The sequence below is a fragment of the Catharus ustulatus genome, chromosome 13 (genome assembly GCF_009819885.2).
Source record: "Catharus ustulatus isolate bCatUst1 chromosome 13, bCatUst1.pri.v2, whole genome shotgun sequence".
Lineage (NCBI taxonomy): Eukaryota > Metazoa > Chordata > Aves > Passeriformes > Turdidae > Catharus > Catharus ustulatus.
Window position 1 is genome coordinate 8890083 of NC_046233.1, and position 27741 is coordinate 8917823.

At 39.4% G+C, this 27741-nt stretch overlaps 1 protein-coding gene across 2 annotated transcripts in view; it reads left to right on the forward strand.

Annotated features, from left to right (window-relative positions):
• The window catches only part of FHIT (fragile histidine triad diadenosine triphosphatase), a 531592-nt gene that overhangs the window by 372926 nt on the left and 130925 nt on the right, over nucleotides 1–27741 (forward strand). For both annotated transcript variants that reach the window (XM_033071650.1, XM_033071652.2), the window contains 2 exons: nucleotides 21309–21454; nucleotides 22349–22378. In XM_033071650.1, coding sequence (XP_032927541.1) covers nucleotides 21309–21454; nucleotides 22349–22378 — 176 coding nt within the window. The remainder of the gene's footprint in view (nucleotides 1–21308; nucleotides 21455–22348; nucleotides 22379–27741) is intronic.

Genomic DNA, 27741 nt, shown 5'->3' on the forward strand with positions numbered 1-27741 from the left:
TATTACCTTTCTGTGATGGTGTCATTTATGGGGGAGGAAATTGTGACTTTAGAAGCTAGAATAAAGGCTTATGGAAATAATAATTGTTGTTAAAATTATCTGAAAATGCAGCTGCCTTTCCCTATTTGCAGCTGTTGTAGTGTTTGCAAGGACATAAAATGCAAGGACCACAGGCTGAATCTTCCTATGCAGGATTCCAGCTGCTGGAGGAGAAGGATGGCTCTCCCTGTCCTTTCTTCCTTTCCACCCTATCTTCTCTATGACCCTGCTGTCTGAACAAAATGTGGGTGTAAATGCATCTCTGTGTCCTTATTGCCTCTGGGGATGTAGGTGACAATGTCAGTGTTCCTCTGCAGGGTGTGGGACTGAGGGTGCAGAGCTGCCTGAAACAGCCTGGCCTGCAGGCACCCAGCAAAGCTGGCCAGCTCTGACTCACCACACTGTATGGCATTGATATCAGACTGATATCAAGTCCTGAAGTGTCAGACCCCCAGTCTGAGTCATTTTAAGTCTTTTCCAGTCCTGTAAGCTGTCAAGGGTAACATGTTTGGACAGCTGCGAACAGAGAGAAGCAAACCCCAAACACAAACTGCTCCTCACTCCCGAGAGCAGCATCCAGAGGGGAATCAAACATCCCCACATGTGCAGAGGGGATGGCCAGAACTGTGGGAATCATGGCAGGCCTGCAGGCAGGAGGATTTCCTTCCAATGAGCTGTCTCTGAGCATTCCCAGATCTTCCTTGGGAGAACCAGGGCGCACATGAACACTTCTTGTTCAGTCCTGAACAAGGGAGCTCCCAGAGAGGGAGACACACAGAAATTTAATATCTCCAGGGGTGCATTATCCAAGTAAGGATTGAAACAAGCATGCTACAGGCCTTAGGAAAGAAAGAAATAGATTTGAACAAATCTCTAAGATACTTACGCCATAAAGGCATAAGAAGTCGTCCTGATAATGAACATACAGAAGGTTGCAAAGATAGTGGGGAATTAACCCCATTAACTTGAAAGGGAAAACAAAAGTATGTGTCAATAAATATTTACTCTCCTTCTGGTATTTGAAAGTGTTCTTATTTGCAGAGCAAACTGAAATCTTTTCTGTGGGATTTTGTAACAGTAATATTAATATTAACTTTGTGTCTTTGTTGCTTTATTTTATTTCTTTGAAACAAGTAGTAAATTTACCATTGCAAAAATGAGATTTTTTTTTCAGTTGTAAAATTTATCTCAGCTCATTTGTCATGAAAATTTGCCCCTTAGGACTAGTTTGAACAGTATCCCAGGTGTTTAATGTTGTTCACCTAATGAAGGCACAACTCATGAAAACAACTATTGAACTGTGGTACACTTCATGAATACTGAGGAGGCATTCAAATTTAAAATGCATGTAGTGGTAACTGGGTCTATAAACTGCTGCTCCTGAAGCCTCAATGCTGGATGCATATTTCTCCAAATGAACATTTTTCACTTGCATGTTTTTCTATTTACTAAAGCAGTTTGTAGATCTCCATTTAGCTTCATCAAGCCGCAGAGAGTACAGTTGTAATTAGTTTGGCCATGGAGGGCTTGGCAGATTTTTTCGTGAAATACTCTACTTCATAACATGCCTTAGTAGTCACATTTCTGTCCTCTTAAATAAGAGGAAATGAATCGTAGTTGGATGCAAATAGTGTAGGAAAAGAGGTAAAGAGCAAAGAGAGAAGGCTTTTATATCCAGGTGTGGGGGCCTGCTGCACATCACGCTTTGTTAAAAGGGCAGGCTGTGTGAAGAGGAGGCAGCACCATGGGTGGAACAGGAGAAACCTGCTGAAATGTGTCCAAAAGGAGTTTTTTAAAAAGCCTGAAAAAGCCTGACCCAGTTGCACCCCTGAGAGAGGAAGGGAACCAAATAAAGGGATCTGTGTAGACACTGAGCACCACAGGAACAGCTCTGCCAAGGCAGAACAGGGGATCTCCTGCACTAATGTGCCACTGAGATGCTCCAGCAAAGCTGGAGGTTCTGGGAAGAGAGGATGCCTGGTGTGCCTGCCCTAGAGTGAAGCTTGGGGTGAAGCTGCTGTTGAAATGAAATGTCACTCTTACTACAGGGGAGCTGCATCTCTGTCAGTCACAGCCTGAAAACAGAAAGTCTGTATTCCAGATAGCTGAAATGAAATACTGTCATTGTCTGCCACCCTGATGACAAGCCCACTTTTCCTTTCTTTTTTTTAAAGCTTCATTTTGCAGTGCCTGGCCCAAAGGCGGGGGGATTTTGCTCTCTTCTCTGAGCTGATGTTGCTTAGCTCTACTAAAAATGCGTATCAGCATTTGCCAGACGCAAATCATTGTTCTTGACAGATTATGCAACTTGGATTATAAAAATCCAATGTTTTTCTCTTTCTGTCTGAAAATTTGCAACTTGCCAGCATGGTGGGAGGCATTAGTGTTCTCATTTAATTCTCAGAATTAAGCACATTTTCAAATTTAGGCTGGCTAAAAGTAGGAGTTCTGTTCTGAGAAAAAATGGTTGATGTGCTTCTGCCTGTTGTTGCTGAAATGGCTGTTGAATTTCTCATTAAAAATCACTGTGAGTGTGCAACGCAGCACAGAACAGTCAGGATACTCATAGCAGGAGACAGGCCTCTGTGCAGAATTACCAGGCTCCAAATAAATGCTCAAATGCCCATATTTTTGACTGATCTCAGATCACTTAGTGTCTGGAATATTTTGATTTTTCTTTTATTTTATTTTGAACTAGTAATTGTTCTGTAACCCTGAAAAACATTTACTTGTGAACCAACACTAACTGCAGCAGAAAAATAAAAAGGAATGCCAGATAGCTCTACTATCCAACTTTTACTGTATCCCAAAATAGCTCTAGACCTCATTCTGCTCTGAGATCTGCAGTGCACATCTCTGCTCTGATATGCTGCTCTCTGTCCTGTATTTTTAGGGAAACCAGTGGGAGTCCAGAGTATGTGGGGCTGCAGAATCCTCGATCTTTCTTGCTGACCTGAGACTAGGTTTTCTTTCTGTGTTTGAAATGGATGTGCTGCTGTGGTATTCAAAATGACTGAGAAAAATGTCATTCTTGTTGCAGCCAGGTCGTCAGTGTTTTGCATTTAGCCCTTTGTGCTTCCACTTGAAGAGCAAAGATGAACTCCTGATTCTGAGGATTTGTTTTACTTTTGTTTTTCTATTGAGTGTGCTTGTATGAACACTGTAGATTCATTACATGGTGTCACCTCTGCCATGATTCCTGTGGCTGAGATACAAGCAGATTTTTATTTGAAGAGCCTAAACTACCAGATTTGGTAAATTATGTGTCTTGCGTTGAAATGGTAAAAAGTGAAATGGTGAGCTGGTGAAGAAATCTTACTGGCAGATCAAATTTCTTAGCTGTTGTGCTTGAAAGCCAGACACTTAACATCCTTTTAATGCAGTTTTTTTGTTTGAATTGATATAATAAATGTCAATGTTGAATAGCATAAGGTCATATTTTACTACTTTGACCACAAGTGCAATCTTCCAGGATTCAGTTTTATTACTATTATAACAGTCATGCTGGAGAAGGTCACCAATATATCTTTCAATATGAAGTAACATATGAATGAATAGTTTATACCAACTTTATTCTCTGCAATGTGCTGTGAGCTGTATTGACAGAGATCTGCCTGGGATATATTCTGTGTTACTCTGGAGCTGCTGTAATCGTGTGTTGCTTATGATCATTAGGGCCTTAGTCTTTGCAAAGAAGTGAACCTTTGAGGTTTGTACTCTGCTACTTCAAAAGAAAAAGGGCATTTTCTTCAGCAGTATAGATATTTACTCTGAAAAGCACAGCTATACACCACACAGCATGATGAAAATGATCCAGCTTTTGCATACATACACTTTGGTTGAACAACAACAGTCCCCAGCAGTGCCAGATTTCAAAGGTAGTACATCAAGAGTGTGTATCAAAACCTGTGTGCACCCTCTCTGCTTATAAAGAGAAAGACTAGACTGATCTTTAAAGCTGAAGTAATTGGACACCTACCTGCATATTTACATTGCCTGACATACTGTTACAATTACTTTTTTTTTTTTTATTTTTGTGGCTTCCAAGGTGCATTTGCACAAGATGCAATAGATATCCTTGATTTTTCTTTTATTTGAAGGGCTGTGCTCCAAGTGAGGCCATCTCTGTTGCCCTCTGTGGAAGCTCTAGCAGCTACTGATTTTCTTCTGTTGGGGATTCATCCTGGTTTGTTTTGTAAGGAATTTTAATGAATTTTTATCATGTGAGGATGAAATGCTTCTCAACTTATTAACTTGTATATCCTACTTCCTTAGAGAAAAGTCACCAGTTTTTGTGGAAATTGAGAGTGGGGGAAAAAAATGCAGGGGTTAAAAGGTTTAGCAACATCCAGTGCTGTACTGAATTATGTAAGACAAAAATATTAAGTAATAATATTTTTCTTATTGCACATAGCCTGTTTGGGGATTATGTGCAGCAGGATGTATGGATCCCAGGCTCCTTGCTTTATTTTTTGGGGACTTTAAAGCATTCTTGTAGCTAAGAAAGTTGTTACCTTGGAAAACTTTTTTGCTATTCTTTTTTTTTTTTAGTATCTCAAGAGTTAGAATTACTGAACAGTAAAACTGTTTTGTAAAGCTGAAGTCCCCAAACTGCTTCTGCTTTATGTGGTTTTGAGTGCACAACAAATACAGCTTGCTGCTCCTGCTGTCAGTCAAGATCTCCTATAGCAGTTGCAGATTTGTGCATCCCACACCAGAGGAACTGGGTTTCAAATCTTGTCTGACAGTTCTGGAGGGGCTGTGCTGTGCATGCAGCTGTTTTTGTGGTGAAAGCCATGGAAAGTTGATTTACCAAGATATGAGTATTGGTCTAATATCGATACTCAGCTGTGACGGACTCTCTAACAATTTAAAGTTACAAAGGGTATGTTTATTCAGGGCTGGGCAGCAGCGTGGGTAGCCCTCTAATATACACTGCAAAATTACAGGTGGTCACAGAGTCTGTTTATTGACAAAAGGTTCCAACAAATACATATTCATAATACCAGCCCCTCCCATCCTTGCTTCCTATGGTAATTAGCTGGAATGGCTATTAAGCAGCGTGGTTGGCTTCTTGAATTAAGTCTGGGGTCGTTTTTGTGGGGAGGAGTCTTAAAAGGAGGAAGTAAGGCGAGTCTTCCTCACCCTGACCTTTTCTATTAGTGACAATACAAATGGCTTTTGGGGCAACTCCAGTTTTGCAAAGAATGAGTTTCTGGTTGCAATTGTTTGTGTTCTTTGGACCTAACTACCAGTTTCATCCTTTCCCATTGCAAGCACAGCTAAGCAAACATAAATTGACAAACAATCAGTTATTTAAATTTCAGGCAACTATCTCAAGCCCAGTTTCTTCTAACTTTTAACTAAAATCCTAATTTCTTTAAGATTAGTGTTTTAATGTAGAGTGTTAGATATTTCAGGTGCTTTGCTGAGGGCAGGGTTCGCGCTGTGAGCTCCCCGAGCACCAGGAGGATGCACAAGGTGAGGCACACGAGGTGAGGGCTGTGTCCCAGCCTGCTGCATCCTCCTGCCCTTGGCTCTGCTCCCTGAGTGCCAGCAGCAGCACACAACACTCCTGTGTGTCCAACCCTGCCTGGGCTTTCCTTTGGGATGCCCAGGGCGGGGGAAGCGATCCCAATGCATTTCCGTCTACACAGATGGGACACGAGGGCTGCAAATGTCCCAGCTGTTCAGCCCAGCCTCTCGTCCATCAGTGTTAAGCCATGTTTCAGAAAAGCCTTTTGAAATCCTTCTCCTTGAAGAATCTGAATCAAGGTAAATAATTTTCCTGACATCTGCTTCCACAATGTTTTTTTTGCCATTATGTGCAGATCTATTCTTTTGTGTAGCACTTGCCAGTGTGGGAACATTTTGTTTTCTGATGTATTCAAAATTATGTTTAATGACTTTAGCCTTCACCTATTAGGACTTGCATTTCTGGAAAATGTTTATAGCATGCAAACAGAGGAAGCAGGTGCAAACATGCAGGCACATAAGCTCAACCTCCAAGAGAGAGTTTTGGTTGTTGGTAAGTTTGGGAAGTTTTTTGATAGATCAGAGGCAGTCTCAGAAATGTCATCCTCCAAAACACAATTGTGTGGCTATGTGAGTTAAGGCAAGAAAATAATTTCTAAAATTGTATTTTAAGCTGTTTGTTACCCTAGCAATCTCTCCTACTTTGTTAAAACTGATTTCCTTTTGTCCTGTAGGTTGTCCTAGAGCACACTTGGGGAGATTGGAGATGTTTTGATATTGGATTTCTGAACAAGGAAACGCTTTGAGTTTCAATGCACGTACACATCTATATATCTATAGCTTACACAAGTTTAAGGGAAATCAATTAGCAATTGACTATTGCAGAGCAATGGCGATAGCATCTGGAAGTGGGGATAGTTTTCTAAATCTGAGCAAGGGTTTTGAATGTTCCAGTACTTTTTGAGGGCAAAATTACTCAAGGAGGAAGCTCCTCCTTGAAGAATTTCATTATTTTAGATTTCTGTAAGAGCAGATGAAAATGCAGAGGTGTAATTTGTCAATGTATCATTCCAAATCTAAAATCTGTAAGACAGAGTTGCTCTCACAGTGTTCTCTAAGTGGCCCCCATGGCTTTGAGCTCTGTCTGTTCCTGTTGACCTTTGAATTGTGCTGGAAGGCTCATCCCTTCCCTGGCCCTTGAGGAGGGAGGCATGGCACCAAATGTGATTCCTGGTGCTTCTTTCCTGCTCAGTCCTTGCTGGCTGGAAGGCCCAGGTGAAACTGTCCAAGATGCCCAAGGGCAAACACACTCTTCTGAACAAACTGAAAGAAAATTAAAGTGTGTAAAGCAAAACGAGTCAGATCAGTCTCTCTCAGCGGCAGAGTTTGCTTTTAGCTTTAGTCAAACACTGGTTCCCCATTCCTCCTCCCACTGGAAAACATTAAATTATTATAAGTGATATTGAGTGTTTCATGCATTTTGTAGCACCTCAGGTCATAGAAGTTGCCAGTAAGTGCAGTGTTTTACTTCCAAGTGTGGGCCTCTGGATGTCTTGGCTGCTGCCACTGGGGGTTTAGGTGTCAGAATTGTGCTACATGTGTGGTGTCAGCTCTGCCTGTGAGCACAAGTACAGCTCCATTTCCCAGCCTCCTAATTGCTATTAAAGGAGACAGCAGCAACCTTGCAGCTGGCATCTCATTTCATCAAAGTAGTGATAAACTATATTCAAAAAAACCTTCTCTCACTTCAAAATCCTTTCGTTTTGGTGACAAATGTTGGAGTATATTTGCATACAAATCACTTTCTTCCAGGAAAAGGCTGATTTTTTTGGTGCTGCTGTTGTTTTTTTAATGCTTTCTAAACATAGTTTGTCTGAAAGTTTTATGAGCCAGTCCTCTTTATTTTTTTTTTCATACACAGCCTGATGAGCTGCTTCTGGAATAGAAGATACTGAAACAACATTAAATTGCTTGTTGGTTCCTCTTTTGAGGACAGCCTAAGCATGTTTTGCTATAGAACAATTTCCCTTGCCTCTTATAATTCTATGGCTTCTCATCTCCATTCATAACTTTGCTTATCTTGCACATATAAATTAGTAGTACAAATATAATTGGATCAGGCATCATGGCTGCAAGGGTTTTTTGGGTTTTTTTAATTTTTCACTATTGTTTTAGCTTTTTTTTTCAAGTTTGGCCTAAAAGGTCAGGGATTTTATTCATTAACTTTCCATTCTAATCAACTGTCCTAGGAAAGTGGAAGTCAAATGTAAATGTTATTTACTCTTTCTGATGGAAAATATGGTTTAACAGAGTTTAATTCTCTCCTACTGAAAATCTGCCCTGGAAGCACTTTTATCTCTTCATGACTGGTTGCATGGCAAAAACATCTCAGCCTAATCTATCCTATTCTTGGACACCATTTTATCTCTTCTGCAATTGAATTTGTCTGTAGTGGAACCAACATTCTTTTTATCACCCAAGGTCTGATCTTCAAGCTTTCACCTTCAAAAGTACAGCCATCCTTAGGCAGACTGGTAGCTCAGAATGATTTATAACTGAGGAGAACTTTGAAGTTCCTATAAATAACCAAAAAAAGCTGTGTTTTCTGCCTTTTTTAAGCTATGCTGCAGTTTGCTTGCTTATGCTTAGGCATCACTTGTGTCTTCCATTCTGTATCAGTGACATGCAGCCAGGAATGACAGTGCCACCAGCTTCTGAGTGGCCTGATAAGAATCCTAAGATAGTAATGTAAAGCCCGGGGAAAAAGATTCTCAAGTGTTTTTCACACCAGTGGTAAGGATCAGCATGGGCCTGCATGTGAAATGCAGACACCACGTTCAAGGGGGGGACTCTGTAGAGAACATGTTTAATTTCCAGAGCAACAACTCTGCACATCACTTTTGAAGACTGAGCTCTCCAACTGCACACAGCCATCACTGACATGTTGGGAGATCGCTGAGTGATTCTCATCCAGCAGCTTAGCAAGGGGGAGCTGAACAAATGACAGTGGAGATGCTTTCATTTGGAGGAGTACCAAATGTTCCTGCTCTTTCAGCCCCTAGATATGGGATATCTACTTTGTGACCTTCAGAAAGAGAAATTCACATTTCTCAGCAAGATGGCTTTGATGGTGATCATAAACCCCCAAGATATGCTGTGTGCTTGTAATTTAAGGAAGAAACACAGATATCTGGACATTCATTTGCAGATTCCAAATTCAACATCAATTTTCTCCCTCACATCACGGATGCAGTTGGAATACTGTCATCTTTCTTTGTTGGATTTTTTTTGTCTGTTCGTTTTTGGCTTTGGCATATATTTACCTTCTCTTTTAGCACTGATAGCATCTCAGATTTAAGCAGGTTTTTTTCCTCCCTCCAGAGAACTGTCTACTAGCAATAAGTGCAGTGGCATATTGTTGTTATCAGCTCGTATTATGGTAAAACAGAGAGCTCCAAACCAAAGATCACAGCCCAAATCTTTGGGGATATGTAGACACACTGTGGAGTTCTAACAGCTACTCAGATCTTGCTCCAGTGAGACTTTTAGATCTGGGATTAATTTGGAGTGCACAGGGATCTTGCAGATTGTCCCACTGGTTCCAGCAGTGGGTTGGGAAATACCTACTATTGAGGGTGAGGTCAGATGTAAGGGTTGAAGGGACATAAAATCAGATGCTTTCCTTAATGGATATCAGCCTAAAGTATCTGAAAACCTCACACTATACAGCACTCACAGGGAGCTACATGCTGGTATTGAGGTTCATATGGATGTTTCCATCTGGACCTGTGCAATAAAGTGGAGGAGGGAGTGGAAGGAAGGAGAGCAGGTTTGAGTCTCTGCGGAGCAGAAACCGCAGTCGTAAACACACGAAGATTTCACCTCTGCAAACATCCTTTCACACCCCTTGTATGGTTGATTTTTTTTCTTGATCTCACAGCAAAAAAACATTCAGGGTCTCCCCTTGCTACTTTTGTGACACCACCCCTTTGCTTTGGAGCATTGATTTTCCCCAGAAGTGACCCTGTACTAGGCATGAGCATCCTTGGCTACTTTCAGTAGTATCAACAAAGGAAGAAAAAACATCAGTGGCTTTTACAATGATGTCATGCAGGAGACCATTTTTAGACTTAGCTCCTCAACATGTGCATTTCTGTGCCTCTCCACAAAGGCTGGCTGCTGCTGAGACCAGCACAGGAGGATGGATCTGCATCTGCACCCAGCTGCTTTCGTGGAGGTGATGGGCTAACGTGGAAATGCTCCTGTGGGCAGAAAGCCAAGCCAACCCCTGCTGCACACAGCCCTGAAGGGATTTTGTGGTGCTGCATGGGATGGGGTTTGACCCTTACAGAAGGCAGAGGAGAGGGGGGAGATGCCCTCCCCTCCATCTCCTCCGTGAGCACCTGTTAAGGAGCTAAGCATACGCTGTTCTGGATTTGCAAATCATTATAATGACAGACTGTGACAATAAAAAGAGCCATGAAAATAGATCATGTAAAGAAGTCCTGGATTAAAAATCCCCTGGTACACTGGGACATGATAAAACTCCACTAAGTCAATAATCTGTGCATTAAGAACTCCTCTGGTTATGTAAAGGAACTAAAACAGTCTGTTTTTCCCAGTGAGCCAGAGGAAGTGGTAGCTTGGGTATGTAATAGGATGATAAAGAGTGCTTGCTTTTCAGTAGCCCTTACAGTCTAACTTGATTTACAGATCAGATCTCTGCTGCTGACAGTAGAAAGACTGTAATGATGCCAATGACCGTGTCTAAGAGAGTCTCAGTTGTGTCTTTATTCCAAGTCCTCAGAAAGGAAATAATAAAAACAGATAATCACATTAAAGTAATGGTTTCAGATGACACTCACACAAAATAAGGTTATTCAGAGTTAAGCTGCTAGTTTGTCTTCTTCATTCCCATGTTCTTGAATATTGCAGGAGTCCTGGATGAGAGTATGAATTTATGTACCGTGCATCGCATAGCGATTCAGCAGAGCTGGGAACAATGCGCATTAATGACAATAATAGTATTAGAACAGCATCTACAGAGGCAATCATGACACAGGGCCCTGCTGTCCTTATCCAAGAGAGCTTATTATGCAAGTGGAAAGCAGGAAGGAGACCTACTTTCTGATTCCCTCCTCCTTTATAGCTTTCATTGTCTCGGGTGCTTTGTAACTGTGTTTTACCATCTCTGCTTGAGTTTTATTTTGTATTAAAAGGAGTGCTTTGTACGGATAGTTTCATGTTGAAGATGTACTCTACATCTGTTTTACATTTTCTCAGCCCTTAAGTATGACTTTCTCAAAACTGACTCCCCTGGCAGGTGAAGAAAAATGCACCTTTGAGAGCATTTTGTCCTGACACACACACTCTCTGTCAACCTTCTCATCCTCACCAAGTTTTTTGTGTTAAAGCAGGTATGAAATAAGTTGTCAAAATTAAGTAGCTAAAGAATAGCAGCTTAAAATAATTTCTTTTCATGTTGAGCTACCTCTTAGTCTCTGCTTAAATGTTACACAGGGTCTTTGATATTTCCACCTCACCTTTCTCTCTACTGCAGCTGAACGAGGTCTGATTCCCCTGCTTAGCTGTGCTCGCTGTTTTAATCCCCAGAGACATAAATTACAGAAGAAACTACTGCTCTATCCCTTTTCCTTTTGAAGTACCTCTGTCAGCCCCCACTTGCCTTTCCCTCATTTACCCTTTCAGTGTCCTTGTCATCCAGCTATTAATGTTTGTAAGGGTCACAGCCTGTCTCCTGACACACAGAGGGGTGTGTGTGCACCTGGGCTTCTCTGGTGAATGCTGCAGAATTCCTTCGGGTATTAACAGGGCTGCTTTCAGTGTCAAAGTTCAAAGACATTTACATTTACAGAAACAGTAATCAACTCTCTTACTTGGAAAGTAATTTCTCTACTACATCTACTTCAACAGTGCATTGGTCAATGCAGTAGAGGCACACATCAATTATCATGGACTTTGCAATTTTAAGCATTCAAAGGAACTGATGAAAATACACTGGGACATTTATCACATCAAAGATGTGATATTGCAGGGCAGAGATACCACAGTTGACCTCTCTGTCATGTAAGTGTGGTGAATGGCTCTTTCCCAAGGGACACAGAATATTCTCTCATCTTTTGGACTGTTCCTAAAGATGCTGATGCTTTTACATAGGGCTAAGCCATTCCTGCAAGGGATGTAAAAATTTAGGCTCATCCTACTCTCATGGAATAGTTCCCTGGAACAGCATACAACATCCTGTTGCTTTAGATGCAATTTCAGTAACTAACTATGCAAAGTGTGCCAGGAGCACTTCCAAGTTAAGGCAAACACAGCTCTCCATTGACTTTAATTAGACCATTTTTCTGAATGCCTTAACACAACCAGGTGAAAAACCAATCCTAGAAATTAATGGGAATCAGGTGGTTTAGTCCATAAAAACTCTGAAAATCCCAGCGTGCATTACAATATTCTTTGAGGAATACGCCTAGTGTAAGACAGCCTGAATTATCCAGATTCTGTTTTCCAAAACTCCCTGTTATTCATGTTTCTCATTATCTATAAATTACATTCAAAATTACCTTAATTACCTGAAACCTTGGTTATCCAAACATGTTCGTTGTCCCCTGTGATACTCAGGTAATTGATCTTGTACTGCATTGCTCCAGCTGATGCTTCAGTGGTTACGGAATGAAGGCACAGTTGGTCTGCCACGTGCTACTACAGCTTTGTCTTTTTCTGTGCTGCTCAGCATAAACTTAGTGCAGAGCTACAAAGGGTACCTGGAAAGCTCTTAATCATCTGCTTTGATAGGTATTTGGAGAAAGTAGAGCTGTTACCAGTTTCTCCAGCAGCAGGTCTAACAGGACCTCCCTTTACATAACTCAGGAGAAAATAGAAGACGATGAAATGAAACTTCCTAAGCAGCAAAATACTTCAACACTGCCAATAAAGAGCTGGCTTTGCACAGTTCCAGATCCACTGGTTTACTCTGGTCAAACCAATTTGCCTTCAAAATTAGGTGAGAGAAATACCAGGGAGATTCGCCAAATATTAATCTGATTAATTTACTACTGTCACCCACCATGGAACAGAAATAGAAAAAATATTGTACTTTCAAGTGCCATAGACAAAAAGGTCAATAATGCTCATGGTTTGTACAGAACCTTAATTCTCACATTCTGTGATATCCTTCTACCAGGTAAAGTCTTGTTTCCAGGAAAACTTATTGTCTGGTATATGGCATCCAATAAATTTCAAGAAAGTAAATTTGTCATAACTAATATTTAGTAATTAATTGTTCCCTCATTATAGTTCCTGAATCATGAGCCAGAATATGGCTTCATAATGGTCACATTTGTTTTTTGAATATGTGGTGCTGCAGCCTTAATTAAGACCAAATGCTGAAGCATTTTTTCACAAGTTTTTTTTTATTCTCAGGTGGAGAGTTGGATCTTGAGCTCACTTTCTCTGTTTGAAAGGAGGCATTGCAATGGCATGTTGCAATTCCAGCAGGGTTACTTTGGTAAATTGAATTTTTCTTCTTCTGGTGGTGCAGGTCATTTGGACAAGACTTGTAGCTCTTGAGCAGCTTTGTATGAACATATCAGTTGCTATGACAAATGCCATGGCTCCAATATTTAGGCTAAAACCCTGCTTTTTTATTCTTGCACCTCAAATGTTCTTTGGTCTCTGCTGTCAGCTTTGGGCATGGCTGTTAATTTCTGTGGTCTTGTACATTTATGGTTACTCTAGGTGTATCAATAGCTTTGTGTAATTGTGACCAGTTTTGTCATCTATTTAGAAAAAGGATTATCAACTGGAGAAATAAAGATGTAGTTCTTAGCTGGAATGGGTTGCTGTACAGCAGGATTTCTCAGAGCATCACAGCAGTTACAGATGACATCCTTCTACACTGGGGCTTCTGCATTTCTCTGTTGGTCACTGGTTATTTATTGCTTTTGGGCCTTCCAAGATCAGAAGCTTGATGTGACTCTAAGAATGTGGTTACAAATGTAAGGTTAGATCTTGAGTAAATTTCCACCAAATGAGACTTGGATCAGAGGTGTGTTTCTGAGCCACAAACTCTCCCACAGCTGCTCTCTCTGTGGTTCCACTTAGGTACCTGCTACTGCCCGAGGCTGTCCCTGAGGCCAGGAGCCAGCACAAAAGGACAAATCCTGCAGTAAAATACCACTTACTATGAGGAACTGAGCTTTGAGTTGACCTACTTGACATACCCTAAAGGCATTTAAAGGGAATATCAAATATACGAAAGACTTGTTTAAATGAAAAGTGAGCAGTTCTGAATCTCGCATTTCCCCGCTGTGGCCCTGTGTCTTGTGGAGTCACTGTACTTTGTGTAGCAGGACTTTGTACTTTGCTGTGCTATCTAGCAAGATTCAGACTATAAGCCATATCTATATTTAAATTAGATGTACTGACTTTTAAAATTTAAATAATGTTTATTGTTCATTTCTTGGAACTACTGTGTGTTTCACTGACATAAAAAGTTATTTAAGTAGTTTCAGTGGGGTGAGAAGATCGAGTAGAATAAAAACCCTTCTGTATAAAAGCTGCAATGTGGTCTTCAAAGAGTGTACTTATCATAGTGTGGAGAGATCCATGTCAAAGATTTGCAGTGATTGCTCTTTGTTCTAGTGGAACCACTAGTTCTCTGATATATTGCATAAATCTGGTCTTCTGCATTAGTGTAAACATGTACTGAGCTGTCTTATCAAGATCAAATTATTTAGATAATTTGTCTTATCTTAATGAGGTTTTTTTATTAATGCTAATATGTGGCAGAGCAATATAAATAAAAAACTTGTATGTGGGTTTAATAATCTGGAGCAATTTTTAAGTTTTTATTGTAACTTTATTGCATTTGCTTTGGTTCTTAATCATCTTTATTGTTCAGAGCTATGTTTTTTCCCAAACTAGCAAACTCTGTGATGTACTATTTCCTGTATTGTACCAAAGCACTCCTCTAACATATATTTTAATACAGTTCTACATTTAAATCCACTAAAGAGTTCTCCTTTACATTTTCCTATTATGAGATGCTCACTCTTAATCCAGCCCTCTCTAGAGATTTCCTTCCTGAAGTCAGTCACTCCATCTTATTGAATAAGGCTTGTTCTGGGCTGGGGGAAATGCCAGGTTTTGCATTGCTACAGGTTTATGGATCTCCTGATTCTGTGGGTTTACTGGGAACTGAATGGGTGCCTTGACTTATTGTTGTAATGAAGAAAAATATGCATTTGATTAATTTTTAAAGGCTTTTTGATGCCCTCTGAGTGCATGTGCTATTTCAGTGTTCTCTTCCTTCTTAACTTCTCCTACAGGCAGCATCTGTGAAACCATTATTGTTTTCCTCACATAGAGAAATTGCTCCCATAGCCTTCAAAATGTGAAGAATCGTTCAAGGGCAGAAAAAAGATAAATGACTGGCAGTTGTTTTTCAGTTATATTAATTTTATTAGTCATGCATTCTCCTGCGTTTTTTTCAGAGCTCTGGGGCTTCTTTCTCTTAGCAATTAGAGCTTTTGAACAAAGAAAACTTCTGCTTAGATGCAATGATGAATTTAATACCCCTGCCCACACTCCTCAGCTGAATCTGGGGACATTGTGGTGAGTTTTAATACCTGAAGAGTTGTCTGAGTGATTCTCTCTGCTTGGGGCACTTGATGCAAATTCATGTAAAACACTGTAAGAAAAGAATAATCCCTCCTGCTGCCCCCCATGGTGCATTATTTCTGCATTCCCATCAGCTTATGGGTGTGCAGAAGGGTTCTTTCATACAGATGCATGAAATAGTTGGAAATAATCATTTATTACAGTTTTCTGCAGCTGGTTCTTCCAGTCCCTGAGCTCCCAGCACCCACCCCAAGGATTGTCCTCCCTGCTCAGTGAGGGCTGGGCTGGCCCCTGAGCAGCCTCCTGATGGGCATCTCTCATGTCCATCAAGTTCTTCCTGCTGGTACCAAGAGGGGGTGGCAGTATTGATCTGGATTAATCCTAAAATGAGCCCGAATTCCAAGGCAGGAGTCGCTGTTGGGGGTTGCTCTGTGAGTGGTTGGGATGTTTTCACAGAGTGCTGTGCTTTAAGTTATTTACCTTAGCACATGAAATGCATGCAGGAATATTAACTCTGTATTAAGTCTCTATAGTTTGGGACAGGTTTTTAATGATAAAAAAATTAGTCAAAACCAAAATACCAATGAAGAGGTAATTTTTGAGGTGTTCCCCAAAATTAAATCATTAAGGAAGATTTTTATTAGTAACTCAAGTACTTTTTATATAAAAGCTAGAATGCTAAAAATAAATATTTAAGACCTTTCAAACTTTTGGAGATTTTATTGACTTCTACTTTTTGTAGTAAAAATTTATCTATAGTTGTTTCTGTGGGGGGGTTTGGGCTTGTTGTTGTTTATTTAGATGTGGACTCTTGCACTCCCTCTTGTGAAAGGAAAGACTTTTTAAAGAAACAGGAAATGTTTCTATTCTAATGTGAGCTATGAATTCCTGTCTGTGTTACACATTGAAAATAAATAATTTTCCTAAGTTAAAAAATTTTATAACAAATGGTAGAGAAAGCTAACAATATTGGTGAGACCCAGGAGCTTCATGAAGTAGCAATTACCCTTTCACTTTTAGATAGTTTGCCTTTTTCCTCTTGTATTTTGTACTTTTAAAGCCTCACATATTAAGAAAACCTGTCAATTTTAATGTTTTTAAGTGGTTCCTCAAAAAGACAAAGAGAAAAAAAAGAACTTTATTCCTATTGTTAGAGTGTCAGTACCTGGAGAGCCTTTAATTTTTTGCTTTTTAAAGCTTTGAATTGTTCTGTTTGAAGTTCAAATTCAGGAATAAAACAAGAGTCAAAACTGAAAGTATGTTTCTATATAGCAAATTAATGGACTTAACCAGGAAAAAGCTGTGTTCAGCTCTAAAGCTTGTCACATAAAAGGAATTTTAACCTCTTTGGGGTTTCTTTTCTTTGGGTTTCTTTTCTTTTTTGACCCCCCCAAAGGCCATTTTTCCAACACTTCAGAACTACAGAACGTGTGTACCTTGATAGTTATGTGTGAAAATTTTTAATAGGCACTTTGTGGGGTTGAGTGGAGTCCTATTGAAGTGAACACAGAGCCTGGCCCAGGCCTTAAATACACAATTACAATAATTTAAGCTTTGCTCCATATAAAGCAAATAAAAATTACTGCTGAGCCTTTGAATTTCAGCCTCCACTCTGTGTGTATTAGTGGAAGGAAAATTACATTTGAAGTGGTCAGCATGCAGATGTTGGCCAGGAGTTTTGATTTTCTTGTAGAATCTGTCTGTTCTCTCTCTGATCAGCTTAAAGTCAGCCTTCAGTTATCCCATGCTCACTTTTCAGTGGTGCCCCAAAACCCCCAGGTGAGCACATCCTCCAGTCAGGTGTCCAGGGGGATTGAGCAGAGCTTTGGCACTGCCAGGTGCCCCTTGCAGAACCATGTCCCAGTCACTGGCTCTGACTGTTCCAGTTCTCATGGCCTCAGAGGGCAATGGGAAACAAAAGAGATTGATGAGGTGTGTGCAGGGGGCTGGTGAGGGCTGAGAGGCGGCACATGTGTGGTTGAGCATCCTCGTGCTGCAGCTCTTCAGGAACTGGAACGCTGCTTGCTGGGCCACAACTTTTCCAAGCAGGTTAAGGTCTTAAGAGACCACCAGGCTGTTAATTTGAATTATGGAGGAGGCTCATGGTCATTGCTGCATTAAATAACCCACCCAACATCGTGCAGGGAGTGCCCAGAATAAAAGTGCAAGTGATTCCATGGAAAACATAGGTCATCCTTTGGTTTTAGCTCAGTTTAAAGGAAATGGGTTTGATCCACTCTGGTTTTACTGCTTCTTTATGGTTATGAATTTTACTAAAATACCTGGAGTTTTAGGCTACTATCTGCTGGTAATCTGAAAAATACTGACATTCCTAGTTATTTAATGAATCTTTAATGGAGCTTTTAGTGTGTGTGAGGGTTTGCATATTGATTTGTGTATGCATATTTAGGTATTAGGGAGAGAAGTAAGGCTGTTGAGAGACTTCTGCAAGATTGAGAGAGTGAAACGTGTTGTTACAAATTATAATAAGGTGTAAAATTTTTTCACTCCTTAAAATGGGGAAGCTGACGTATTAAATTGCAAGTGCTCTAGTGATGTGGACTGACTCAGAGAACTTGAAGGAAATAACAGCTGTTCACATCAAACCTTAAAAATAGAAATTTCATCAGTCAGTAGCAGTTCCGAATTAATGAAGAAATCAAAAAAATTATTAATTAGAGTGTTTAGAGAAAGGTAAAGTTCAAACTTTCAGAAGGCAGAATGCTGTCACCAGTGCTGCAGCAGGTGTGTGCTGGGTAGCAGCACCTTGTCCTGCTGAGCCCCTCTGTTAAAGGGGGGGCTCTTGTCCAAACACAGGCACCTGTGGCCATCTCAGACACCCCAAAACTACTCGGGTTCTCCCACCTGACTGGAAGTTGTGGCATAGGGCATATGGGAGACTCCTGCCCTTCTGGAGTGGCAGCTGGATGCCCTGAGGCATCTCAGATGGCAGTAGATGCTTCGGTCTGAGAAGTAATTGCACATAAACATAAGAACAGACTCACTTTCTCTCACATTTTTAATAGTTACCTGAAGTGACTTCATAGCAGTGTTTGCAATGGGTTATTGTAGAAAGTAATGAACAGTTCATCTAATTTTATAAACTTAGGAAGAATTCTGAGGTGAATAGAGCAGGTGTACAGCTTAAAATATGACCAGATATAAAATTAAAAACTATCCTAGCATCAAAAATTTTAGTAAAAACTATGATTTAAAGTTGCAGTGGTTGTTTTCCTAATGACCTCAAATTCATGAGTTCATTCTAACACTTTCCTTTTAATATATTCATAGTTAAATATAACTTGAATGTTGTCCTAATTACATTCTCATGTTAATTTAGCTCTGATTCATAATTTCTATCATTATTCTTTGTAGAATTATTTTGAAATGATGGAAAGTTCAGAAAAGATGCTCCATTCTGTGATTATGCCTTTGAATTATTTATCAAATTCAAAGACAGAAATATAGCTAAAATCTAGTTTGAGTTGTAAATGAGCTGTGGTAATGTAAGGAGGAAGTGCAAGTCCTTTCTGCAGAATGCCATGGGTGCTGCAGGAGCCCTGGTGGCCCCACGGGAGCAGAGAGGTTCATGGTTCATAAGAAACCTCCACTGCACCAACTGGCAAATGCTATCTAAGCACATAAGATGTGTGGAAGAGAAGAGACAGAGACAGATAAAGAGAACTTGTGAAATGACAGTGCAGATTAGTGACAAAGTTAAGAGAAAACCTGTCCTGTCTTGGACAGAACCAGCCCTCACTCCCTCTGCAATGGAGAAAAAAAAGCTTTCCCAAGAACTGTTTAACTCACTTTTTCCACAACTCATTGCAGTGGGAAAGAGTACAGTGCTAACATCAGATTGTAGAAACCATCATTAATGCAAAAATTGTGGCTGTGGCCCTGAGCTAGGTAGAGAACAAACAATTGGTGGTGAGGCGTGTGCGAGCCTGAGAGGGCGAGACGCTGCTGGGGAGAATTCGAAAGGAGAAGAGGAAACTTGTCTTAATGTAAGCAGCAGTTTTGCTAGAGGTAAGTGAGGGGAAATTCTTCATTTATAAATGGTTCATTGAGCCATGATAATAAAGCAGTGCTGCAGAAGAAGGATAATTATCTACTTAAGTATCAGATGCCCTAAGGGTGCAAGCTTCCCTTCTCTCCTTTTGAAAAATGAACTCAGATTAAACGAATGTCCTTTTCCCTGTTTTAGTGTTGACATGGATTTCCTTCTTATGAGTAAAATTAATTAGTTTTTCTATTCCTTTATTCCTGGTATGGAAATCAGGTTTGCCAATCAACTTTGCAGCTCTTCCCTTGGGCCCCAAGTTTGGCCAATGGCATCCTTTATGGATGTGCTCTGTACAATGCACTGGGAAGGCACAAATTAATTACAAGGGGTTTACTATGCCCAACAATTTACCAGGGGACACAGCATTGCAGAACTAAACCTCCACAAAACTAGGGGGTTTGTCTCCATCCAGGATTGTTTTGTTTCCAAGTAACTGCTTTAAAAATATATTTTTCTCCTTAAATTTTAATACCATAAGTTGTAAGAAGCAAAAAGGTGAATAGTGGTGGCATAGCTGATTCTGTACAAAAAAACCCTTTCTGAGAGACAGATTTTCAAAGCAGATTAACACCTACAGCTGGGATCAGTCTTCTCCTGTTCTTTTGGGGGCTACTGCAGGTAGAGCTTGCTCAATTCTGATCCCACTACAGCAAATATCCATTACAGACTTGTCTGTCCTCATCTGGATTTCGAAAAATGATCAAAACCCACCACTACATCTTTACTTTGAGAAAATGTCTGGTTTTCTCTCCTATCAGAATGATAAGTGTGATTCTTATAATGTAACCTTGGTTTATGTAAACATGTTGTCTCTGTGCTTATGGAAATAATTGATCTTTCACATGTATTAATCTCTCCTTATTTCAAATGCCTCACGTGGCTCCTGACAATCAGGTTGATGTAACCTTTTTGTGAACCTGTTAACTGCAGAGCAGCTCCTAGTTACCTTTCCTGGATTATGGAGAATATTTCTGAATACCTGCAGGCTTCAACATGCAGTAAAAATAAAGATGACTGTAATACAATGGCATGGAACTTAATTTTCTTCAAATAGTCCTTTGAACACGTGTTTTAATACTGGAAAATAATAATTTTCATAGCCTTTGGTCATGAAAGTTCAAGTGGTGTTAAAGGTTACTTTAAGGTCTTCATTCTGTAAATTCTATTCTGTAAATCAGCAAAGAATCCTGTCTGCAGGGAATTGAAATGAGAATCAAGTACTTGCTTTTGGATCTACTCAACTGAGGCTCTGCTAAGAGTTCTGGACCATATTAATAATGTTGCATAATTGACTTTCAAGTGAGGAATCATAGCAATTATTAATTACTGTGAACACACAGATCAGATGACTGTGAGCAGTGTCTGTGTACTTCCATTATTTACTTTATAGCTTCATTTCACTGACTCTCAAATCACAGTCACCAAGGTAGAATTAAATCAAAGTATATTTACAGAGTTGTGAACACTGTGCTTAGAAGGAAATAGTCTTAATTATCTTAATGTATTTTTAAAAACACATTATAGCTACAACAGGTGAGTATTCCTTGTAAATTGTAATTAATGTGTAGAAATAAATGGTCTGCTATGATCAGCATAGTGCCAACTTGTTATATATTTAGATGCCTATAATTAGAGGTGTAAGTTCAAGATTTTCAAAAATATATATCCTATATGAGGAAAAGCATTGTAAAACTGCTGTCTCAGACAACACATCCAAAGCCCTCTTAAATGTCTTTGGCTTTCCCCCATTTTTAATCAGAAAAGAAAATGTCTCTGACTTTCACAGGAGATAAATACCAGCATTTTTCCCTTGAGATGGTTGAGTTTGAAAAATTTCCTTTCCCTTAAATGTCTCAGTATAGCACAAGAGCCTTAGTCATTTTGCCCCTATCAGAGGGATTTGAGGACAACAATTCTGAACAAAGCATCATATAACTCCTTGTAATTAGCCCTATGTCTTTGCTGCTCTTGCTCTATCACCAGAAAGGAAGAGCTCAGGCAATTCGAGGGTGATCAGAAGCAGGGATTGAGGCTGTTGTTCTGGACCACTGAGTTTGTGTTTGTGCCTTGACACTGCCACCTTCAGATGTCCTTGTTTGTCCCCTGCGGCCGGTGGAGCGTTTCCGTGACCTGTGTCCCGAGGAAGTGGCTGATCTGTTCTGCACGGCACAAAGGGTTGGAAACGTGGTGGAGAAACATTTCCATGGCACCTCGCTCACCTTTTCCATCCAGGTTTGTAAACCAGTCAGCTAAGGAAGGTTTAATGGTTTGTTTTATCAAGCTTTCAGCCTTTTTCCCTAGTCCAACCACTAAAGGATGTTGGAACTTCAAGGGGCAATAAATGCAAAATAACAGTAATAAAAAACAAGAAGCCAAATAACTGCATTGCAGTCTTCCAGATTTACCATTGAAAAATCTCAAAAGGAAACCAGCAGGAAAGTGTGGTTAATTAATAACTGCAAAACCTGGGATAAAGCCAGCAAACACTCTCAAATGCTGTGCTTGTTTGTGAGTATTTCAGAAAATATTCTTCCTTCAAAGAAGTGTTTGCAGGGTTGACCTCTAGAGAAGGCAGCCACATCCCCGGTTCTACACATAACCCACTGCTCACACTTGAGATAGGTGATCCCTCCTCACAACTATTTATATGCAGGCAGAGAGCTGGAGCCATGTAAATACATTATAAATTCTGACCTTTCAGTTGTTTGTGCTGGGTGTTTTTATACCAAAAATGAACTCTGTTTAAAGCAAACCAGGAGACTAAGCCCATTCATTAGAATAAGAATTTAAGCAAGCGTACTTTGATTAAATTCTTATTTCCACATATGATTTTATGTTCACAAGGATCAGAAATCATTTCTACTGCTAGCTATTGAAAAATATAACCTGAAAAAAAATGAAAAATAGAAACTGTTGGTTTTGTGATGTGAGATAGTTTCCCACTTTGCTGCTGTCTGACATGGAAAGGAGCTTTGTCCAAAAACTTAGTATTGAATGGTCCTCAGGAAAAATATGCTAATTTAACAGACAGTGTAAATGATGTAAATGATTATTGAGTAAGCTTCCTGAATTCCTGTGTGATCCTTGTTAGATCCTCTAACCTGAGACTTTTCCCTTTTCTTACAGGATGGCCCTGAAGCTGGACAAACGGTGAAGGTGAGTACTTAGTATGCAGAATACAAATTAAGACACAATTATAAGAACTAATAAAAGATCAAAGCTCATAATTTTCAGTCTATTGCTGTATTGTTACTTTATCCTTCAGATCAAAAAATCCCAAGTGTACAATAGCACTAAATACTTTTTATTGAAATTGCACAAGATAATGTTTGCAGGTTTTCCTCTTAGACAAAAAATTTCAATCAAGAAAATATCTTTTCTAAGCTGCTGGGTGAAAGCCTCATGAAAGAGGCATCTGGTTTAGTTTTTTGTTTATTTTATGGAGAAAATATTGCCCTTCCATTCATGATCTCTTTGTTTTTCTGTTTATTGCCTAATGAGTTGTAGCTAATTATAGGAACAGTTAAACTGAACCACTTTATGAAAATATACCTTTTGTCTATGCTCTCTCTCAATGTATTCATATCACATTCTCAGTACTGAAGCTCAAACGTAATGGGCCCAGTGAAGCTAAAAACCAGATTTTAAGTGTACTTCCAAAAAAAAGGTGGGAGGGTGGAAGGGAAGAGAAGGATTTATTATTATATTCTCCACTTGAGTAATAACACAGATAACATCCAAGATGTCTCTCCAGCCATGTTTCACTGCCTCGCAATGCAAATGCAATTGCATGTGCAGTTAGATGATATGCCTCCACATTAGATAAAGGCTATTTTTTATGTTTGGAATCAGAGGAAAGTCAAATATGGCTATGGGTTAGCACTTTGTAAAATCAAATTAGATGTCTCCGAGAACCTGCTTGAGTTGATTACGATAACTAACAACCAAATGACGGTGGATAGGAACATTTTACTTTTTTTCCAATTTGCTGTATTGACCTTATTTTTCCTTCTTCCTTTTGCTGCCTGCTTTGAATATTCAACAGAGGGGTAATAGGGAGAGAGAAGAAGATTAGAGTATCAACAAGCTTGGGATGTGATGAAGAAATGCAACACAATTTATTTCTGTACTGTGACAAAACAGATTCCTTGGCTCATGACTTTGAGTGCATTGGGTGGGTTTCACTGACAGTGTCTGTTTAAAGGTGAAATATAAGTTTAAACACTTTCAAAGTAATTATTATCACAAATATGATTTACAAGGAAAATCTGAGGATTTATTTTAATATCTTGGACAAATGTTTTTCTTTCTGTAAAGAAAAGGTGTATAGGGATTGTTATATGAGGGAAAAATGATTTAAATGAATGAGCAAAGGCAGGTGTAACAATTCCCATATTCTGTGATTGTGAACAGTAACAAATGCTTATGTAGGCCTTAAAAAGGCAGGAAGTTCTGTATTGTTTTGTGTTTGGAATGGAAACAAAGAGCATTAAGTGTTTATTGCAAAATGGCAGCCACCCTTCATGCCTCCTTCTCACACTTTTAATAAACCCTGAGATGGAAATGACCTGTTCTTACAACTGTGAACCCCTAGACTTTGCAATAATGAGTGTGTATTCATAAATCAGAGGTTATCAGTTTACATTTCTCTACTTTTCTGCATCATTGGGCAACACCGTAATTTATCATCATCTCTTTGGGATGTTTATCATCCAAAAATGCCAGTAACTATTTGCTTCACAGAATTTAGAGCTTTCAAAACTTCAATCAGGAAAGAAATTACTGTGATCAAGATCTTCTTTTAAGTGAACAATAGGGTGGATACATAAATAGCTGGTTTCATTTAAACTGTTCTGAATCACAAAGTTTGAAAAAACACCTATGTGACCTACAAATAATTTATGAACCTTAAATTCAATGTGTTGTCGTGTTTCACAGTGTGGATTTATTTGGGTTTTTTTTTTTTCCATGTCTGAGAATCCACAATAATCCAGACTCCTCTGAGGGAGCTTTTAATTAAAATTTCTGAACAGACCAAACATTAGAAAAACATTCTAAAAGTAAAAATAGCAAAACTTCACAATAAATATCCAAGGGAGTTTGTGGAGACTGTTTAAGTAGGGTAGGCAAGCGTATCTCAGGAGCTAATTAGGTGTAGCTGATTTTGCTTTGAATGGGGTCACATACCAGATGGTTTCAAGAGTCCTTTCCCTTTGTGTTTTGTATAATTCTGTATACCTGTGTAAATATAGGCTACTGTATGTGCTATGGAGGAACAGAAATACAGGAGGCAGGGGAAGAGTATTGACTTTTCTATTGCTTAGTACAAAATTTTACTACAAAACAGGAAGAGCTATCAGCCTTGCTGAAGACAAAATTTGATAAATTAAGTCTGAAAGAGATTAAGGAATTCTTCTTTGTCCACAAGAAGAAATGGTAATCCATGTACAAAAAAAATACTGAATCTGAATCTGAGTCTCAGATCTTTCTTTACAATGGAGATGCTGAAAATTTTACGTGCAGTGTATGCAACAGGCTGAAATGAGATGACCCTTTCCATGTGATTTTGGCCAGAAATCAGTGATAATGTTGTCTGCCAGTGTTACATCCCTTCTGGTGATGTCAAAGCTGCTGGTGTGAGCATTTTGTGTTAAAGCCTTTCTAGTTACCTAATGGGAAGCTGTTCATGATCTAATTGTAGTTTCATTATTGCTGTACTCTGTCCCTGCTTTCCATCTAAGGTAGCAGAGCCTGCAGGTCAGTGTTCAGGGAAGCTTATGGCCCTTTCAAATTCCCCCTTTGCTGTGTGTTTCCACTGGATCTTTGGAAGTCATTATACCTGACCCTCAGCTCACCAATAATTGTAAGCATAGCTGGGTCTTTTCTCACCCTTTAGCAGCTGGAAATATACACATGGTAAGGGATTCTGAAGCATGTCCCAAGTCTCAGGCTGTAAAATAATGCAATATATTGTTTCATAATATTTCAATTGTACCTATCCCAGCCCTGTCCCTTACTTATGAGAGAAACAGCTTCTCCAAAGATGGTCACAGAATTGCACAATGTTTTACTGTGAGAGGTTCTTGAAGCCTTCCCAACAGAGAACTTGGGCATCTCCGGCACCTGAACAGTGTGTCAGCAAGCAAAACTGTCTTTTAGCATTCAAGGGATTTTGAATACTTATTTCTTATTATTTGAGAAAGGAAGGAAATTGTGTTTAGGTCCTCCCTTAAAGACTATTAATCTCTGCAATTTTGAGCTCTCTTTTTATTGGAGAACACAAAACCCATGGTGTCCTTGTGCTGGGAATGGAGGGTGAGTTTCATGCTGGTTCTCTTTGAGAATGCCTTAAATATCCAGGCAATTTCATGGATCATGGAAATCAGCTCTGCATCTTAATGCAGGGCTCTTATTGCTATGTCAAGTGTGCGACGTTTCAAGATTTCCCTAGAATGTTTTATAGCCTTCTTTTCATCATCAAGTCAGCACATTCTCTGGCTGCCTGTGTGGATGTATAGCTTAGTGTAGAATAAGCTCTCAGGTTTACCTTTTACGTGAGATTCAATCACAAGAAACTCCACGGATTCTGTACTCTGTAAAGGCTAAACAAATCAAGCTGGCAGGAGCATGAGGCAACTAATTTATCTGTAGAGACAAGATAATATTGCACAGCAAGTGTCCATTGCACAAACATGTATGAGCACATCCTCTATTTTGCAGCAGTGTTGAAGTCTCCAGCAGCTCAACACCTCCTCTGTTATCCATGAGAAAGGGTTTGTTTGCCAATCACAGGCTCCCCTAAATAAATGAGAAAGCAAAGCTGATGGTGGCAGTGTGGGTATGTGTGCAGAAACTTATTTTATATGTCACACATTCCACTAGTTATTTTACACTGAGAAGATTGTCTCATGATTATTTTTGATGTTCATATTTTTCTTTTCCAGATGTTTTTAATGCTGTGTTAAATCAATCCACCTGGCTTTCATTCCTCAAAAATCTTTACCTGATCTGTGGAGCCCAGGGCTCATTTAAGCCCAGAGCAGACTCCTCTTTCATCCTCTTTGTGTATTTATGTCTTGACCTGAAGTACTGGACTTGAGGTTCGAGTCTTAAAATTTAATCAGATGGCATTGCAGACTAATTGCATCGGAAGGATTAAATTCACTAACTGCAATACTTTGGATGCCTCAGCTTTCTTTCCCTGCAGACCAACAGATGTGAGTCCTGGTTTAGTGGAGTACTAGAATCCCTCTTTTGCTCTCTTGGAAGAACAAAAAAAAAAGTGTTTGAGAAATGCAAAGATTTTTCTTACCTTCAAACAAATCTAAAATTTCAGATTCAAAAAGCCATGGAAGGCACAAATTTTTGAAAACCAGATTGTACTGAAATATGTAAACAAATTTTCTCCTGTGCTTTACCCTAAGAATGATGATTCTCTTGAAAGCTTGTGAGACGTCCAAAAATGATTTGAGGAAGTGCAGCAGTGTCTATGAATTACTCTGAGAATCACACTAATAGTATTTGGTTGGAGACTATGTAATATTGTGGACAGGTAATTGGTACAGCAAATTCAGTAGTCTCAGGGCTGCTACATCTGTTGTGAGCTCAACATTTTCTTTTTATTTCTGTACTATATTTAGTTTGGGGTGGTTTGGGGCTAGTGATGTGTGTTTTCAAAGCTAGGATTATACTGCCCCTTACAGAGACAGAGAAGCAGCAGGATCATCCGATAGTTTCTCCCTTTCCCTTAAAGCCTTTTGCCAGCTCTATGGTTTCTACTAATTCTGAATAATAATTTCTGCCCTCTCCTTCAGGGCTTTTTTCAAAATCTGCCTTGTGTTGGTCTAAATCTCTTTTCAGTCCTTTGGCCTGATCTGTGTTTTCTATGATGCAAAATAAGTCCTAATAAGTCTTTGCTTTGTCAGGTCCTTACTTCTGTTCATAACAAGTAACATTTAGTTTTTGACTGAACAATAAGCTTTCCAGAAAAAAACATTGCTATTTTGTTTGCCAGGCTTATAGATTTAAGAGGCACTGGTAAATCTATAAACCCTTCCCTGAAACAAATAATAACATACAATATATATACAATATATACAGTACAATACAATACAATAATATAGAATGAAAACACTTCTTTTGGCCCCCATAATTTTTACAGATCAGTGCCTGTACTTCAAACATATAACAGTTGACAAAAATAAGAGATGTCTGTGTCCAGTATACACCCATGGAAAGTTTTAGAGATTGTTTTGAAGACTGAAGAAGATGAAAGAAAAGTGGGAATGTAGAAACAGCCTAGTGATTGATGGACATAACACCATCCTAGCTGTGAATACCAAGGGCCCCAAGGCACTGATAAATTGAAATGATGACCTGGATAATGAAGTCTGATCTAGAAATACTGGGTTGTGAAGCTCCCTGAAGGGATGGGGACTGAAATTTTTGAAAGATTCTCTTTAGCAGTGAATTATGATAGTTCTGAATCTAGATTGTTTTGCATGTCCAGTAGTGAATGT